General features: G+C 40.0%; 1 protein-coding gene across 3 annotated transcripts in view; it reads left to right on the forward strand.

Moving 5' to 3' along the window:
* spock1 (SPARC (osteonectin), cwcv and kazal like domains proteoglycan 1) overlaps positions 1 to 19,653 on the forward strand; it is a 151,502-nt gene that overhangs the window by 119,721 nt on the left and 12,128 nt on the right. For all 3 annotated transcript variants that reach the window (XM_084719226.1, XM_084719228.1, XM_084719227.1), the window contains one exon: positions 4,394 to 4,514. In XM_084719226.1, coding sequence (XP_084575352.1) covers positions 4,394 to 4,514 — 121 coding nt within the window. The remainder of the gene's footprint in view (positions 1 to 4,393; positions 4,515 to 19,653) is intronic.

Below are 19,653 nucleotides of genomic sequence, written 5' to 3' on the forward strand. Positions count from 1 at the left end.
AAATGTCCAACTCAGTGGTATGAAACAACCTGAGATTGGGAGCTTCACCTCCTCAAGTATTCAAGAGTCAGGACATAGGCTTTCCTAATGACCTACCTGCCTGAAGCTGTGCTGGCTGAGGAGGAGAAGTGCTGAAGGAGAAACAAAAGGGAGAACAAAAGGAAGGCGGGGAGGGCTGCTGGGAAGTCCCTCTGCTCTCTGCGGTAATTTAGTTGGAGGGGTTCAGTTAGCCGGTGGAGTGATGGGTCCCTGTGGCCCAACTTAAACTATGCTCACCAGTGAGCTGCTGGTCTCAAGCTTATTCATGTTTTATTATTACATTACATGCCTCCCTCATCGTAACCACACACACACTCACACACACTCGATATCCTATTAAGAGGACAGTGCTCTTATCTCCTGAGAGGCTCCAGCCCACTAAGTTAAGTCCATTACTTCCCTCCTCTTAAATCATCCTTTCTCTCCTCTTCTTTCCTGTTCTCTTCTTTCCTCACCTCACCTCGTCTCCTCTTCTCTCCTTGCCTCTCCTCTAGAGATGCCACAGTGAGGAAATTTTCCCACCCATTAATAAGCCTATGACAACACCACTGTTATCAGTTACACTGGCACTAGACTAACAGATCCTTAGAAGGTTGATTTTGAGTTGCTGGTTTATCAAAAATCCCCATGACTGCAACAACTGTAGCTGATGTCCACAGAGGAGTTGTAATGTAACGCTGACATTATGTACACGCCAGTTGTAATATTAGCTTAGTTTGAAGTTAGGTTTAAGTTAGATATTCCACTTCTATCAGAGTGATTGGCTGGCCGATATTCAACTTCAAACTAACTCCAAACTAACTTCACCATGGTCTATAGTGTTACATTTGAGATCTGACTCTTGCTATGCCGTGCTGCAACTCTGCTGCTCTATGAAGCAGAGTGAGACACTGCATATTCTTAACCCTGGGTTAGGAGTTAACCCTGGGATAACTAAGCCCCCTTTCACACACGGTGGGTCTCATGCAAGAACATTTTCAGACTCTTATCTGAAATTTCTTGTACTTTTTTCATAGGAAGGGCACGTGCAAACATGCTATGTCAGAATCAGCAATCACTTGTAACTTCAGATTACTGTGTAAATCATTTGCCTCTGCATATTCGAGTGCACTGCATAAGACTTGTAAATGAGCATAATTAACACCAAAATAAAACCATATAAGGCCACACTTCCTGCCCCATTTGTCACGACATGTTCATTCATGAAAATGGCAAGAGTAAAGTGTAAAGAGTTCAGAGATTGATGTCCTGCTTTCAGAGATCCAAATCATTTTACTTTGTCAGCAGTCAAATTAGGGGACCTAAAGCAAAGAAACAAGAAAACCGAGTGCTTTAACACCATGTTACTTTAGGGTCAGGCTGTCACTGAAATAAAGAAGAAATGGCTCAATGTGAAAATGGCTTCAAAGAAGAAGACAAAAACGCCTCACCACAGCCAGGGATGATCAATGACTGCAATGGGAGGAGAGGGTCAAGGGGAAGTTTCCATCATTGAGACAGAGGACAGAATAAGTGAGGATGTTCTAATGGACAGTGACTTCATAAACCTGCATGTGTGGATATACAGCCAGTACACCTGACAGTAGGCAATAATTTATGATGAGAGGTTTTATGTGTAAATTTACGATTATGTTATCATTTGAAATGACATCAAACAGGATGCTGTCGACTAATTATGAAGTATAATTTATTTTTCAAACTCGAAATATCTTGAAACAAATAAAATCTACAGTCATTAGTGAAAAAACTTAAGTTTGGATAACAGAAGACTAACTACTCCTTCCATATTTTAGCCGTGTTTCACAGTTCTCCCTAGTGCCCACTCACAGTATTGCAGCAAAAAGTCCCCCACCAGCCCAAAAAGCTTTTTCCCCCATAGGCCATCATTATAAGGAGCCTGTGACACTGTTGACAGGACACCTTGAACTGCAAACAAGATCCATTGTGATTCTTTCTACGTTGAATTTTTCATCCATTCAGGTTTCATATTTGTAAAACTTAACTAGAACAGAAAAAATGCAGTTTTAAAAAAGAAATTTAAGCTCATACAACTGTCATTGGACTGAATGGGCACCATATTTGCGTGCTGTATTTAGTTAATTATAATACATCTATATCAATAGGAAAACCCCGCAAACTCAGGTCCAGCCCTGCTCTGGAGCAGGGCCAGGAAGACATTGGCTAAAGTTGGGGTTAGTCCACTTGTTGTAAGGATTGTGCCAGTGTGAAAGCTTTCTTAGCCCAGAGCTAAGTGCAGTATGAAAAGTCCTTTTAACTTATAACTAGCATCCGTCGCCTGACTAAACATTAATAACACGCTGAGATGATGGGGTCACTGGGCTGCTAATGTAATTGGTATAAGTTCAAACCCTGTGTAACATCGGTATCACCTACACCGCGGCAAACCTGCTCTCCTGTAGTCTTCTCTCCTTGCCTCTCCTCTATTTTTACTCCACCAAGTCAGGTGTTAAAACACTGTTTCATCAAAACCACATTAACCCCTGGAGAGAGACAAACATAAAGATTCATGGGGCCTCTCAGTGTGCTGACAGTGACTGGGGGAGGTCATCCATTTCCTGGGCTTTCTCTCTCCTCCTCTCTCTGTCTCTCTCTCTGTCTCCCTCCCTAGACAGCTAATTCAATATGTGGAGAACGGGACAGAGCGCTGTTCCTTTGTCAACAAATTTCATTAAGCAACATTAGCAGCATTATCAAAGAGGTGACAGGGAGGAAATGATGGATTTGAATTAGAACGTGGGGAATGAAAGTGCCGGCAGGATAAAGCTAAGCCTGTGCATGGCATGATGTGTGTATAGATGTTTATGCACCGTCATGGTCTCGCCCCGACAAAACGTCGTCATCATCTCGCAAACACAATTTACATAACTCATTTCAGTTTTCATTATTCCTCGTGGAAGGATCTCGTAATTGGATTTTTTTCCCCCAACTAGTCCAAACAATTTCTTACCCCTCACTTACCTGAGATGAGATTTATACAGTTAAATTACATTCTGAAGTAGTCCATCTTGCTTTTTTTTTGCATTGCATTAGGTTTGTACTGCAGTGAATAATAGAATGTCACTGGGCATCTCTGTGTCTAATGGTGTGTCTACATGGCTGCCTAATGGACACATCTGTTCATCGAAGATAAATGACCAGTCCTGGCTCAGCAAATCTTTCCCTTAATCAGCTCAACAAAGAAAGTTCAATATGCAAAGTTTTTGTTTGGTTGTAATGCCATACATGGAGTAACATACTGATACATCCTGTCAATTATGTGCCCAGAATTCATTCCTTTCCTTCCTCCTTCAGCATCTGCCATTAAATGGTATTTGGGTGTGCATGGCTACGATATATTGCTCATGAGTTTCCTGATAACAATTTGACACATTTTTACAAAATATAATTTATAAATTCTATTAATTATAATTTGAATGGGATATTGTTTAGATTTTAGCATCAAAACATTACAAATAATAACAGATGTACAGTAGGACTGTATATTTCAGCAAAGGAAAATAAAAATAGAAACTTTCCTATTTAAAAATCTTCATGGCCATTCAAGAACTGCATTTGAATGCACCACAAAGTCCCTGCCGGCGCCTATATCATGACAAAGCATAGTTTTGTATTCCATTCTATTTTGGTGTAAACATTTTTCCCTCATTGTGCTGGATAGCCTTTCAAGATTTACTCACCAAATGGAAAAGCTGCATTTGTGGTGGGAGTTGATTTTGGACCCTGATGATTCATCATCTGATCTGCCCTTCTGATTGGCCTTTATATAGACCACCAATCAAACCATGTAGAATGAATACTGGGTGAGTAACATGTGGGGCTGAAACATTGTCTTTTTTTACTCAAATGAAGTTTTCCTATACTCCACTTTTTGCCCTGTAAATTTTTAACAGGAGCACACACCAGTTAAATAACTGTCTGTCTGTGTATCACTCATAGCACAAAGTAAGGTGGTTAAAATGATAATAAAGTGGTTTAATTCAACTTTTTGTGGTCTTTATTAAAAAATAGGTCAGTGAAATTATCAGTAATTACCAATACGACTGAAATGAAATTTTTTATTCTGCAATTTTTTCAGCTATTCTCCCAGCCCTAATCTGTAGGCTCCAAACCCAAGCTTTGGTAACCTTGATGATATAATATGGAGTTTTTTTTTGCAGAAACAGAAGAGAGCACCTGCAGACCTAGAGAAGATATTATACAACTGTTTTTACAGGCCAAGTACTCCTCATAAAGAGTATACTGGTCTTCATGTGTAAAGTCAGTTGAGTGCTCCTTTCTCCTGTCAGACTGTGAAACAGAGCCTTCATAACCCATGTTTCTTTTTTTTTTACAGTGTAAGTTGGACTTTCAGAGCTGCCTGTCTGGGAAGACCATCTCGATCAAATGTGATGGCCTGTGTCCGTGTTTGCCTGGTCAAGAGCTCAGCAAATCACCGCATAAGACTGAAAAGGCTGGTGAGTACTGACACTCTGTGTTCATTTAAATAAACTAATACATAATGTTCTGTTTAGATGGATAGCTAGCTTTTCAGCTATCCATTTCTCTGGCTGCACACACAACAGCATCTTTGGATTTAGGTCATATTACTTGTCATTTCGGGTGTTACATAATAAGTCATCTTTGTCTCTCTGTTCATGTCATCTGCTGGGAGCTTGTGAGTCACTAAATATACAGAATAAGCTACTCAAACCTGATTTTTGACCATCTATGTGCCCGTACAATATGGATGTATATATATGTTGGTTAGATAGAGGAGGGAAGGAGGTATAGCTAGACAAAGGGATGAATGCACAGACAGGGAGAAGGTTATCTGTATTTTAGGCCTTTTCAGGTTCAGGTGGATACCTCACAAACACACTGCTGTGACTACACCACACACACACACATAAAAACCCTTTCACAGGTAATCCCTCAAATTCTCCGGTGATTCACGGTGTTTCCATTCCTTTCCTGTCACCTCTCCCCTTACTCATGTTATTTTCTTCCCCTCCATCCCCATCTGCCTCCCTCCCCTCCTACACACACACATGCGCACACAAACACACGCACACACACCAGTTTTCTTTCTGACAGCTACAGGGAGCTGTGACAGAGTGAGTGTGTGTGTCTTATTGTTTGTCATGAAAATGGGATTTCAGTAGATGGATGGAGAGATTCTGGAGGAGAAATGCAATCTAAAGGAAAGCAGCACAGAAAAGGATGGATTGTTATCGTTACAGACTTCCTCTCTCCCAGATGGGGGAGCAGTGGGATGGTTTTACTTTGTGTGTGTGTGTTTCTGTGAGTTTGTTGTGAGTCTATCTATCTATCTATCTATCTATCTATCTATCTATCTATCTATCTATCTATCTATCTATCTATCTGTCTGTCTGTCTGTCTGTCTGTCTGTCTGTCTGTCTGTCTGTCTGTCTGTCTGTCTGTCTGTCTTTCAGTCTAGTTGGAGTATTGAATATTTCGATATGCTTATACTCCTCATATAAAACGTACAATGCACACAAACATCTTCTTCCCTCTCAGGTCTTTTATAATCACGCGCTGATTAGGAAGCATTTATAAGAATCCCGAGGTTCATCAGGCACAATTAATGCAAAAGAAAGTGTCTGCTAATTAATGACAGCTTTATCTTTATCTTACACTCTTCTTCATTAGTTAATGTCTGAATGATGGAGGGAAGTTCCAGGGAACAGAGAGTGATGCTGTAACGGAGAAGTGTTTTACCAACTTGACAGCTGCCTAATTAATTCCCCTCCATCTTTGCTCAGTAGAAACTATCATCTTGGGTTTGGTTTGCTGAGAGCTTGGCTCTGGGAGTGAACAGAGTGGATGAGTCTGGGTGAAGAGAAAGAAAATCTAGATCTTGGACAGTGTCATCATGCAACATTACTCTTATTTTCACTGCCTGGCTCTTTGCTTTGACTTTTTCCTCTAAGTTTCCTGCTTAAACTTAGTCTTCCCTCCTGTTCATGTTTCTTATTGAAGTCTTTTTTTTTCTTTGGCACTATCTCCTCCTCATGAATGTGACTGTGCTCGTTCAACAGCACGGCCTGTCCTCAGACCATCAGTGAGATAGCAGGCCCAAATGTTTGTGCATTCAGAGGTAGCAGGGATGAGTGAAGTGTGTGTGTGTGTGTATTTGTCATCTCCCAACCTGATAGAATCTCTCATTAGATCAGCAACACAAAATGGTAAACAGATGGATGTGGCAGTAGGTGAGGAAAACACTGTGTGCATCAGATTGTGTTCCTATGGTAACAGTCAAAAGATTGCAGAAGTTCGGTACGTGCAATCACTCCTCTACACACAGGTTCAAACTGGGGCTGGATATTCATCCCAGACTGGTAAATATCTCTGTTCACAAAACACCTGCGTCACTTTGACAGTAAACAGGGTTGTTGTTCCCACGCCTCAGCAGTTGTTTGTTGTAATGTTGCTTTAACACTGGAGGTTCAGAATATCAGATGTGTGGACAAAATGTAAATGTATCTTTAGAGATATAACAGCCAGTTTAAATATCCTAATGAAAACAAACAAATACTACACATTTTATTTCTGATCCAATATCAGTATCAGGGCCTGACATTCGTGTAAGACATTGATCGGGTATCGGACTCACATTCCAAACCGAATTGCGTAACACCACGTGATTGCCACATGTTCACTATTTGTAAATACCAGGGGTGGATAGTAGTGAAGTACATTTACTTGAGTACTGTACTTAAGTACATTTTTTGAGTATCTGTACTTTACCTGAGTATTTGTTTTTTGGGAAACTTCTGACTTTCACTTCACTACATTTCAAAGACAAATATTGTACTTTTGACTCCACTACATTTCTAGGAAGGTTGTTGTTACTTTTCGACTGAGCATTGAAGTCAGCTGTTGCTGTTTTTTCTTTTCTAAAATGCAGTTGGTCACATGCTGTGTTCCTCACAGGAGGAAACCAATCACAGTAGCTCCTCTCAAATGGGACTGATGTAAAAGTGGAAATTCGTCATCCAGGCGCTCTGTAACAAGAACAAGCAAGCTCTCCCTCTGTCATTCAAACAAAAAGTGGTAATGGTGACAGCAGGATAAAGACAAAATTAAATCTCAAGATGTTATTTAGTTATTTAGTTTTTATAGGTGTTTCTATAGGCTTTGTTTAGCAGAGTGGTTCTACAAGCAGGTCAGTGCATCATTAGATGGTTTCAGAGAGTTACAAGCTTCTGTAAATGCATCATGAAAACAATACAGCATGTATTGATATTAGAAAATGTACTTTGTAATTTGTACTTTTGAATATTTAAATATTTTTAAAAACGTACTTTTGAATACTTATGTATTTTTAAAAGCAAGAACTCAGTAATTTAACTCAAGTAAAATTTTGACTGAGCAACTTTCACTTGTAGTTGAGTAATATTTGACCAGGAGTATTGACACTTTGTCTCAAGTACTGGGGTTGAGTACTTTGTCCACCAATGGTAAATACTACACAAAGCAGTGTGAATTAAAACCTGGGTAATGCTTTTGTTTACTACCATCCCAAATTAATGTGAAATGATACAGCTTGAGTGAAGAAGAGCACTATCTACCTCACTCAACAATAAACCAACGAAAACATAACAGTTCCCACCATAAACCAACACGAACCACCATGTTCTGAACAGACCTATTACAAACGTGTGACAAACACATTACAAACACTAACAAACAGTAACATTTGCATTTTGAAACATAAAATGGCAAACCTAAACTCTCATCAATGCATCATGGGAAATGGAGCAAATGGGAGCCATCTCTGAGCCTATTAGCTGCAGATGTGAATACCACAAGTCAGAATCCAACAGCGCCCGACAATAAAAGTAAAGCACGTCCTTACACAAGTTACATTACACAAAATACACAAGCTTTCTAGACTTAAGTTTAGTTTCAGCCTCATGTAATTTTCCTACTACTGCTGCTACTACTAATACTGATAATGATAACAATAATAATGAAAATTATAAACATCCAGAAGGAAATTCAAATTCAGATATATGAATCGGATTGGAACTGAAAAAAGTGGATCTCTCTTGCGTTACTGTCAGTCTCGCAACAATCAGAGCAAAGTGCATTCAAATTAGAGAAAATAATGTTCCAAAGACAGATGAAAACATTCATAGTTCCTGTGTTAGAGTTGCAACGTGGCTTTCAGGGATCCATATTTTGGGGGGGAGTGCGACAGTACTGTGCACATGATTATAGTTCATACAAAGAATATTAAGCCTTGGACAACAAAGAAACAGAAAAAAACAATCAGTCTCCACCCATAAACAAGAAAAACACCAATGCAGAGTGGAGTGGATGAGCCAGAAGAAGTTCGGTACGGTGTTAAACCCAAACACATGACAGCTACAGCCGAAATAGACAAGATTGTGTTTATCAGACAAAAATGATCAGAAACAAACTGACAAGTGTTTTTTTTTATTTCAGGAACCAAAATATAGAGGAAAATATTAATGATAGCCTGCAGAAAAATAGCAGTGGCACTGAAAATTACAATATTTTAGAACTCCCCCTAAAATTCTCAAATGAGGCTTCCTCTGTTCTTATGTTTTGACATATTTCAAAACATATTTTGGTTTGATTTTGAAACATTCCCAGTCGCCTCATGAACTGTCACATTGATCTAACACAATCAAGATGATGAGATTTTTTTTTTTTTTTTGTATTTCCTGTGTGAAAGTTGACTGAAACAGGATGACTTGATTTAAAAACGAAAATCAAGAAGTGAAAATGTTCAGTGTGTGTGTGTGTGTGTGTGTGTGTGTGTGTGTGTGTGTGTGTGTGTGTGTGTGTGCGTGTGCGCGTGTGCGAGCACATCTGTGTGGAAGGCAGATGAGGTAAGAAGTGTCATGGTGAGTTGACATCAGGAGAAATAAATTTGACAGGCAGAACTGAACTAATTAAAGTAGTGATGATCTTCACTGTTTAAATTAAGTGACAGTAATCATATAGAGGTTTTCTCAGACACAGTGTACTGTCATATCCTCACAGTGTTATGGTAATGACTTTGCTGAGCCCCCAGAGCTCGCTCATATTTTCATATATACATTGTTATCTCTCATATTCCTGTGGTCATTTCATTCAGTTCATCTGTGCCTCTATCATGTCTATTTGATTTCATTAAGGTACAACAAGATGACAGCAAGATGTTTTTTGTCTAGTTCACTGCATTTAAATCAAACTGAAGCATGCATGGCTTTTGCTCTCCGGCAAAATTTCACATTTTGTTGCGCATGTCGGAGCAGGTCATTAGCCTGATTGAAAACACCTGTTTTGACTTCATGGATGAGGGTGTGGCCAAAACTGTGTTTGAAATTGCTCACTCACTACTGCTTAAAGAAAAGATTGTCATTATTTCACTCTATAATCACAGGTTATTTGACCTTTTTCATGGCAGCCATATGATATGAAATAGCAAATTTACCAATGATACTATTTAAGGTTCGGTTTCATTCAGGTTAAACAGTTAGGTGCTTGCATTGTGCTCTTTGGTTCACTGGAAAGTCTCTTCAAAAACAGTCCAAGGCACACTTGAGGGTTTGTGCAAAATTAAAATGCTTTTATTTTACACAGTGTGCTGATCCTGTCTGTATGTAAAGTGATCAATACATTGTGACCAACACAGATCTTCATCAGGGTCGTTTTCAGCTGTAGCTCACACACACAGGGTGTTACATTTGACTGGGGAGGGTAAATGTAATAATTGCTGTTATTTCAGACACAGCCCAACTGTACAACAGGATTTTAAAAAAAAAACGGAAATGAAGGGATTGAAATGATCTGATCAAGTGGAAAAAGCTGCATTTTATTACAGAGCTGATTTGCAAAATTTAAGGGGTGAATCAAAAATTAGATCAAAATTTGTGTGTGTGCAGATTTACATCTGAGATACCTGAACAGCAGTTGGTTATTTTTTTGAATTCATTCATTTTCTGTAACCACTTATTACTGAAGGGTCGCGGGGGGCTGAAGCCTATCCCAGCTGACATTGGGTGAGAGGCGGGGTTCACCCTGGACAAGTCGCCAGTTCATCGCAGGACTGACACATAGACAAACAACCACTCACGTTCACACCTATGGGCAATTTAGAGTCACCAATTAACCCAGCATGCATGTCTTTGGACTGTGGGAGGAAGCCAGAGAACCCAGAGAGAACCCACGCAGACACGGGGAGAACATGCAAACTCTGCACAGAAAGGCCCTGCCCCAACCAGCTGGGGGATCGAACTCAGGACCTTCTTGCTGTGAGGCGTCAGTGCTCACCACTGGACCACTGTGCCGCCCTATTTTTTTGAATTTTGACAGAAAAATATAATAAACCAGTTTAGTTTCATACAGCTGAAAGCATAAATTGTCTTAAATCACAAGCACCTGGTAGCTGAATGGTAAAGGTGCATAACTCAATTATAATGTCCCTGATTTCAGACCTTTGCTGCATGTCAAATCCCTCTATGTTGACTGTCCGCCTCTCTACTATCAAATATCAATTTAAGGTAAAAATGCCGCACAAACATTTGTATATGAAAATAAGCAGACAGTAACATAATTTGATTTTAGTGAAAGGTGCAGCCATTTATCTTATCTTATCTTATCTTTAACTATCAGAATAGTTCAAACATATATTTATCAAGAAAAGCTAAGAGTCTCCAGGTTCAGCAGACAGTAGAAAGCAGTCTGATACTTTGAAAAGAGCTGATTCTCTTTCTGATTTATAGTTGGCGGTGATACAGTAAGTGAGTGCTGCAGTGTACTGTTTATTTGGAGTGCAGGGCGAATATTGTTTTTTATATGAACAGGCAGAGTGAAAGGTTTCAAAGTACCTTTGCCTCAACCACACTAATAACCTTTATTTTTCACAGCATCAGCGGGTGCGTGGGGGAACATTTCACTGTTTTTGTCAGTCACGTTGCTCCCACACTCTTTCTCCTCACTCTCCCATCTCTATCTGTTGCTCATTTATTTCCTGTCCCAAGCTTCCAATCTATCATTTCCCAGAGACTTGGGTTAAAGTTCCACCTCCACTTTTTGTCTTTCTCACATTTGTCTGTCCTTTTCGCAAAGAACTGTGAGAGATTCAGTATTACAAATAGAGTTGAACTCTTTACTTAGCCTTTGACTTTAAGGTCAAATTGGCACAAATGGATCCTGCAAAATCTCTTTGGTATTTTAAACTACAAAGCCGCGAAGCAGAAACTGTTTGGAAGTGAGTAGATTAGGGAAAAACTGACATAAATGCAGGTTAATTGTATATGTTAATTGCTACATTTTGTGTAATCTTTATTTAAATAACAAATTAAGATCTTTAATAATCACATAAACCTGATTCGCTCAGAAGACCCTTCGCTGCTGTTTGCCTGTTTGTCAGCATTGACACAAAGGCACAGAGACTTAATTTGATCTGTCATCCACCCCTGAGGCAACACGGTTGTGATGTTGAACATCATCACTCACTCTCGTGAAACAATGACTCGAGCTGACACAAACCGCTAGTGATCGTGTGTGAAGGCCTGCGCTGGTTATGGTCGATGAGATTTTTTTTTTTTTAACCAGTAACGGTTAATTTCCTCTGTTGAACAAAGACACTGACAAAACAAAGAGAAGTGTCAGAGGCTGAATGGGCTAAATACCCTCGCTAAATTTAATTTTTCTTGCCAATTCTTTCTCACAGCTCCACAGAGAGCACGCAGGAGGACAGATTGTGTTGTCCTCTCTTCTGCCTCCACACTTCCTATCCTCTCCTAACACATGCCAATTGCTTGGGGATTTTTTCCAGAGTGCTAACCAGTGTGAAGAGTGCCTGTAGAGCATTTTTAGTACGTCCTATTGAGACCGTCCTCACTAGGAAAAAAAAAGCTGCTTCGGTCATTTGTTCAAACACTTAGAACAAAATGTGTTTATGGACTGAGAAGTCGGCTCGTGTGGCCAGGACGGCGCTATGATTATGATGGTGATGCAAAACCTCAGAGGAAGGGTGTCAGGTGGATTTTGGCACCAGAGACCATCAACAGTTTTAAACCATAACATGTTCACATCCTATATATCAGTTGGAAAAACAGCTCACATGAATATCTATGTTCTGAGTCTGAAGGCTACACTTTCTTGCTTTCGGTGAAAATAATTACAGAGGTGTCAATAAACGGATAGTAAAATAGATACAAAGCCACCATGACAAGCTAAATAAATAAATGCATATTAACACCAACGCAGCGAGCTAATTTAAACAGAGCTGCACACTCTTTGTATCTGGTTTCATTTGTTGGCAAAGAATACATACCATAGCTAAGTTTTTATCTGATGATGAGCGCATTCCCATACACACTAGTATCCTGGTAATGATCCGGTTTTTGGAGTATCCTGGTCATGTTTTGCACATGTAAACAGCTTGTCCTGGTTTCAGAAACCTAGATTAGACCTCAGCTCAGTTTTGAGAAACCATACTACCTGGAGTACTTGGATAGAAACCAGAATATTGTGAAATGTAAACACATTGTCCAGGTTTTTTTGAACCATCTCATAGTGGCTGAGATGGTGAGAATCAGGACACACCTGCGAGCAGACGATGAGCAATCTGTCTTTGTTTGTTCATTAGTGTTGTGAAAGCAAATGAACTGACCAAAGGATTTTTTTTTGATGGCAGATTTTTTTTTTTGCATGATTTTAAAAGCTAAACTACTAATACATCCATCTGCTGATCATGAAATCTGTTCAGGAAGTAATCAGATAATTGATCTGCATAAACTATATATTTATGTAAATCATTTAGTAACATGTCAGTGCAGGTTTGTACCCTGATTGGTTGGTAAAAACTGTTGAAACTGCTGTGCTTGTATTCTGCCCTGTGTACTTTGCCAGTTTATTTAAGTCCATTAAAAAGTGTGTGACCCCACTGTAATAAGCCTGAATCAATACTGCAAAAGACACTTCCTTTTCGTCCTGTCTCTACTCCTGTCTACTTAATTGGTTATTCCTCTGTGAACTCAGCAAAGAACATAAACATACACAAATTGGGTGGATTAAAGCCCTGCATGAACTTCTGTCAGTCACTGGAATTTCATTTCTCTTATCGGTCCCATCCAGGATGATGAAGGCCTGATGAAGGCCAAAGCCAAAACACAGTCACTCATTTTGGCTAATCAACCCTCTTCTCGAGATTGTTTGACTGACATCTCCCACATGGACCTGACCTCACGTAATGGGCTTTTTTCACAAAAGACATTTTGATATGTCACATTAGGAAAAGCACAGATGCAAAGGGTAAAATTTATGATGGCTCAATTCCATTTAACTGCTCCAGTTACAGGGTCCTGGTGTTGTGCATGATGATACTTGAATAGAACACCAGCAAAGTTATTCATCACAGCTCTGTTTATCTGTTATGACAAGTCAGAATATTTGCTGTTGTGTAAGACAATGACAGATTCCTCTTTTGGTTTTGGTTTGAGGACTGTCTGTTGTTGGTCATATCCATTTCCTAATCAACACCTGCTAAGCTAAATTTAATTTGATTGTAAACTTCATTCTAAACATAACTAGAGCTAGATTATTTTTTAAAAAAAGTAAGATAAGCTCACTTTGCAAAATATATCTTGCTCTTAAAGTTAAAACATAAACTCTTTCTAGTTTTCTCTTTGTACCCGTCTCACCTCTATCTCTTCCTGTCTGCCTGTCCGTGCAGACAGTGTATTACTGATCATTATCTGGGCTAACCTTAACTCACTGCCAGTGAGATTGTTCTGGTGAGCTGATAGCTTGGGGCAAAGAAAATCAAACATACCCTTGTATCTTTTTAATGAATCTGACCTTCTATCTTCCTCATATCTCCTATCTGACTGTCTCTGCGCATTTCTTTCTCCTTCTGTTACCTTGTTAAGAAGTGTCACCTCACTGCGCCGCTGCCCATTCATCCAGTCTTTCTTTCCATCTGCCTTTCATCTTGATCTGATCAGACCACGCTCCTGATGTCTCAAGGTGATCACCACCCACCTTTCCTCCGTCTGGCTTAAGAGCCACTCCTTGTCTTTTATATGACAAACTTAGTTAATCAAATATAAATGATAAAGGAGAGCCATAGATTGATTCAAAGCCCGACTTCTCCTGGTGGTGGGAGTTATATATTAGGAAGTCTAGAGGACACAATTATCTCACAACCTAAACCGGCCTGGAGGGATTGTCACCATATGTAACTCGGCAAAGTTGCACTCAATCACCTTCTAAAGGCAGCCACAACCACAACATCTGCTGATGCATATGTGTGCATAACTAAAAGGAAACAAGGAAGATGCATCTCTAATATTTTCAATTTGTTAATTAACAATTCAATGATTAATTGATATATGGCTGTATACAGCCTAATCCAGTCTTGTTTTTTTTGCAACCAGAGCCCACAAAGGACTGACAAGAGGGTGGAGCTGGTGGGTGACGTCCTGCGATTTGAGTGGCTTGCCTTTCCACAAAGTTTCTCATATTACAACTAAACAGTACACTATAGTATGAGTCTGAAAACATTTTCAGCAACAAATAGAGAATTTTGTGACAGAATATTGACTCATATTTAATCAAAACCGTCCATTTTTACAGTTGATCTGAGTTTTGTGAACGGTGTGTTGCAGTGGACGGACTCACTGAGGATGACTTCTTATAAACGCATCACAAAACTGTTTACTGAGGTTATAAATTAAGTAAGAAGCAGGGTCATTTTTCCATACGTCACAGACAATCTGACTTCTTTTAACAAGCAATGGAGTTTCCCCCTGCTGGCCAATAGAAGGAAGGCGTGTTTAAGACACTACCTCATTGGCTTCACTTTTCAGATGTAGAAGCGCCGTCCATAATTGATGTTGACATTTCCATGTCAACACGTTCTCACTTCCAGTTCCCTCGCTCAGTGACCCTACGCTTCAAACAATGACACTGAGGTTACCTCTCGAGGGTCAGTTTTGCATATGCAGCGCTCAAGTAAGAAGCAATAAAGATGCAACCTCTGAGTAGATTTTCACAATAAAGGAACAAAAACTACTTATGTGGGTTTAGGAAACAAAACTGAAACTAAACTAAAACATCATATTTTGTGTGTTACTCAGGCAAGTTCATGTAGGTAACATCATGTATGTAACGTTACACGGGATTTGACACAGGACTTGTACCGGGTGAAAGTCTCAATAGTTCAATATGATAGTTTCTATCATAGCCCTAGTTGCAAACAAGCTAACCCTGCACTCCTCTTAGTTTTCTGATGTCCAATGAAAACCATGATCTTTCCCTCACCTTATCCTTGAGGTTTTCAATCTGTGAGGCGCGCCTCTACAGGGAGGCACAGGAGAGTTGAAGGGGAGGGGGTGTGGAGGGAGAGCTGTGAGGCAAAGATACTGCGTGAGGTGGAAGGGAAAGTAGTGAAAGTTGGTTGCCGTAGCTTGGCCCACTGATATGACCCACTTACCAACATGTCAGCACTTGGAGTTGCGGCAGTGGCTGCGACACACAGCTCATGGAGGCAGTGAAGGTACTTTAAAACCTTTTGCCCCTGGTTTCAGCAATTTGTGTCAACATGTGTCAAAAATGGCACTTGTCGTAATGGTCAAATCTGAACACACAGATATTATACATACAGCATGTTATTTTTAGTGTGACACACTCCTTCCAGGAATATCATCACTGGAGTCCATTGCGATTAAATGTCCATAAATCTGCTTCTTCTACAATATAAAAATGTTCTGTATAACTTAAGAACATGTCTGAGAATCTTAATGATTTTTTCTCAGTATCAAAATGACTCAGTGATGGCTTTCTGTACGTCCATGAGCACATTGCAAATGAGAATTTCTCATTCCTGTTTGTGCATACTTCTAACAGTGTCAAGTATAGGGTAAAAATTGGGTCACATTTACTCGATTTTCTCTTCATTATCTCGATTTTGTCAGAGAGGAGTCCACAGTGTCAGACTTTGAAAGCTTCTGCCTTTTCCAGATGTTTTAGCATTCGGAACCGGACAAAAAGCAGAATGCAGGACACAAAACTCTATTTGGCAATGTCTACAACGTCAAAGTCCCGTGCTTTGTACACCCACAAATCCACCTCGACCTCCACACTTTGACATCTGTGCAGTATAAGAATGTCACATTTCCTGGATGTTGTCATTGAATTGTCCAGACAACATTTCCTCCAAAACACTCGGTAAAGTCAATTCATAGTATATAGATGTGTTAAACAGATGCTGATGCCTCTCAGTGAGTAGTGGTTTCATCATGGTGACTTTGTCTTCACCCTGCTGTTCACAGCTTCCCCAAAGTACTGCTTCTCCATGGCATGTTGTCTTTTCTGATTAACTCAACAAAGAAGTACTCCTCTAGCCTGTCTTATATGTGGCTCTTCATACTGAAATAATCCAACTGGTTTCTGTTACTGTTAGTCTGTTAGTAAAGTTCATACCAAATAAAATGAGAAGAGAAAACCCTGAATGGTAGTAACGAAGTGAAGAGTTTTTGTATTTTATTCTTTTTTTGGCAGAAAAGTAGAGAACAACTTATTTCTACAGTATATCTTCTGTGCTGGTTTGCAGTTTAGCTTTACTTCTCCACATACGGTTGGTAGTGTATGTGTGCATCAGTCTGTAAAAAAACGATGGCTTGTGGGTTGTTCTGACTGCCAGTTTCTACTGATTTGAGTTTGCAGACATGAAAGACAGCAGATGCTGGGAAGTGTTGGGTGAGAGGGCAGGAGGGAGGAAGGAAGAAAGATAAGAAGGTAATTCCCAGCCATGATTTGGTGTTTGATATTTGATGCAATGCTGATCGATTCTTCTTCTTCTCCTGTGTGAAAGCAGCCAGTGTGTCTGGCTGGCTGTCTAGTACCACTTTATCCTGGCTAAAAGTTCACTGTCAAAACAATCTGCAATGAGTTGAAAGTGGAGCCGAAAACATCGGTTCTGGCAACTTTATCTTTGTCTCTGTGCACTTGGGTATATCCACTGGAACAATTAGTGACTAGCTGTTTGGCTTAAAGATGTGATAGTATTCATATTTTTCTCTCAGATCTGATCTGGAGCTCTGAAATGGCAGCTTCTTAGCCAAAGCCCTCTAGGCTTTCTGGTTGCTGCCAATTTTATATTACCATCTATTGCAGCCTTTGTTACATTTGGTGCTAAAACACTTGAGAATCACTAAATCTAAGATTCCCTCCTCTTCCTTGAAGCTGGTGAGGTACCTGCTTCTCTCGCTTGTGTCCTCAGCAGGAATTTAATTTTATCATTCTGTAACACAGGAAGACGAGTAGTTACAGGTCTCACCATGGTGAAAGAGTAGGTTTACTCTTTCTTTTATACATCTCTTGCACTAGTTAAGATTTCACAGGGCCTCTTTCATACCACCGTTTGGACCTTAGTGTGTTTTGCAGTATCACATAAAAAAGAAGAGGCCTTTAATGTTTTACAAAGACCCAGAAAATAGCTATACTAGAAGAATACCCAAATTAATTGAAAAATGTGCAAAGTTAATATCTGCTTCAGTGAGCATGACATGAGATATGTCTACAAAACATTAATTAATAAGAAGCATATTTTGTCAAATGAATAATGGCAAATCCTTTGCATAATCAGCCAGACAAATTGTTCATTAAGTGCCAGTCTTTTTGCCATATGACCCCTTACAATGAAGCAATGTCTCATTTAAGCCCCTCATCACATGTTGCATAATATGTCTGTTAGTTTTTAGCAGGTCTGCCAAAGAGGGGTTTTCCTGTCTCTGGATGTTGGTCATTTCATTTAGATTTTTAGGCCTGAAGAGGTGAAACCTATAAGCATTTTAAAAGAAAAAAACAAAAGATAGGACTGTGTAAATTGTCTTGTGATACCTAAGATTTATGTTGTGACTCCTTGCAGGAATACAGGCCCCACATGCTGGGAACCACTGATATAGTGCTTTTTCCACGTTAGTTGTGGCTCTAGGGATTGAAATGTCAGTTAATCGGTCAGTTGGTCCACTACTTTGGTCTGCACTGAAATCTTTCAACAAGTACTGGATGTTCAGGACTTATCAAGGCTCATAGAGTAGGAAATCTGTCAAACTATCTAAAAATCACAGTGATGATGACACCTTTTTTCTTTAACTCAAACTTTTAGACATTAGTCACCGAGACCAACAAGATCACTTGAGTCCCACATCAAATCCAGCACTGTCACTGCAGCGTATCTTTGTAGCTACTCAAGAAAAGAAAAAATATGATTGTCAATCTGAAAATAAGGGTAACTGGAGAAAGTTGAATATGGTTCTTTCATGTCATCGTCACCATGATTTTTTAAATGTAGGGACAGATTTCCCACTCCAAGACACTTGGTAAACACAGACAGGCTCCTATATTTCCAGGGTTGTAAGTTCTCAGGGACCTGAGTTCCCAAGGCCCAAGTTTCCAAGGTCCAGTGTTCCCTGGGACCTATGTTATCAGGGGCCTATGTTCCCAGGGTCTTATATTGCCTGGGCCTTATGTTCCCAAGCTATATACAGCACATAATAGGGTAGGGGTAGGGGTTAACACAGGACACAAGACCCTGAAAACATAGGACTTTGGAAACATAGATACTTCCCCATCTACCAGGGCCTGTACTTTTCAAGGCTCTTAGAGTAGGAAATCTGTCAAACTTTATTTAAAAATCATGGTGATGAGTGACTTTGAGTGTCACTCTGCAAAGTGACTCTGAGACAACGACATTGACGGCAGTCAGATCACTTGTTGAGTCCCACATCAAATCCAGGTCTGCCACTACGGTGTGATCTTTGTAACTGAACTGAAAAGGCTTTGATGTTGTTTGTGTGTCTGACATCTTTAAGCCTGCCTGACCCTGCAGTGGCTCGGAGAGACGGTTAGCAAGAGAATGAAATGGTTAACGGGCCATTTTATCTCTGTGTGTTGCGTCCGTCAGTGCGTGAATGTTTTCAGCTCCAGCTTTCTGACTCATTGCCCAACAAAAGGACTCCCAACACAGGCAGCAGTGTCGGTGCTGTCCGAAACAATTTGGGTCACACTGAGAGAGAGATAAGAGGGGTCCAGCGAGACTCATTGCGGGCCACAGTGCAATGTCCAAGAGACTTGAGAGGGAAAGGCATAGAGAGCAATGGAGTCAAAAGTGGAAAAAGTAGAGGAGGGAGGAGAGGGACAAAGGGAGTGGATATCAAAGGGAAAAACAGAAACACTTAAATCTTTGGACTCTATGGGGGGATGTGCCAGAGGAGAGATGGGAAATGAAGCACTCAAAGCAATTTAGGTGAGAGAAAGAAATAGAAGAGCGGGGCATATCAAAGTGGTCTTCTAAGTCTTAAGAGAAACTGAGTTAGGAACAGCCAGGTGTGATAAGTGGCTTCTATTGAATCTCTGAAAATTGACAGCAGAGAGAGAGAGATTGGAAATGAACAGGCAATAGGGGAAAATGAGCAAGAAGTCCTCAAAGGCAACAAAAGAATCACAAAAGCAGAGAGTGCTTTAAATGGCAATGAGTGGGAACAGAAAGGAAGACAATGAGAGGAAAAAGTTGGTGTGGGAATGAAGAACGGTCGAATAAATGAACAGGTGGGGATAAAGCAA

Source organism: Lutjanus erythropterus, chromosome 5, assembly GCF_056507025.1.
Source record: "Lutjanus erythropterus isolate fLutEry1 chromosome 5, fLutEry1.hap2, whole genome shotgun sequence".
Taxonomy (NCBI): domain Eukaryota; kingdom Metazoa; phylum Chordata; class Actinopteri; order Lutjaniformes; family Lutjanidae; genus Lutjanus; species Lutjanus erythropterus.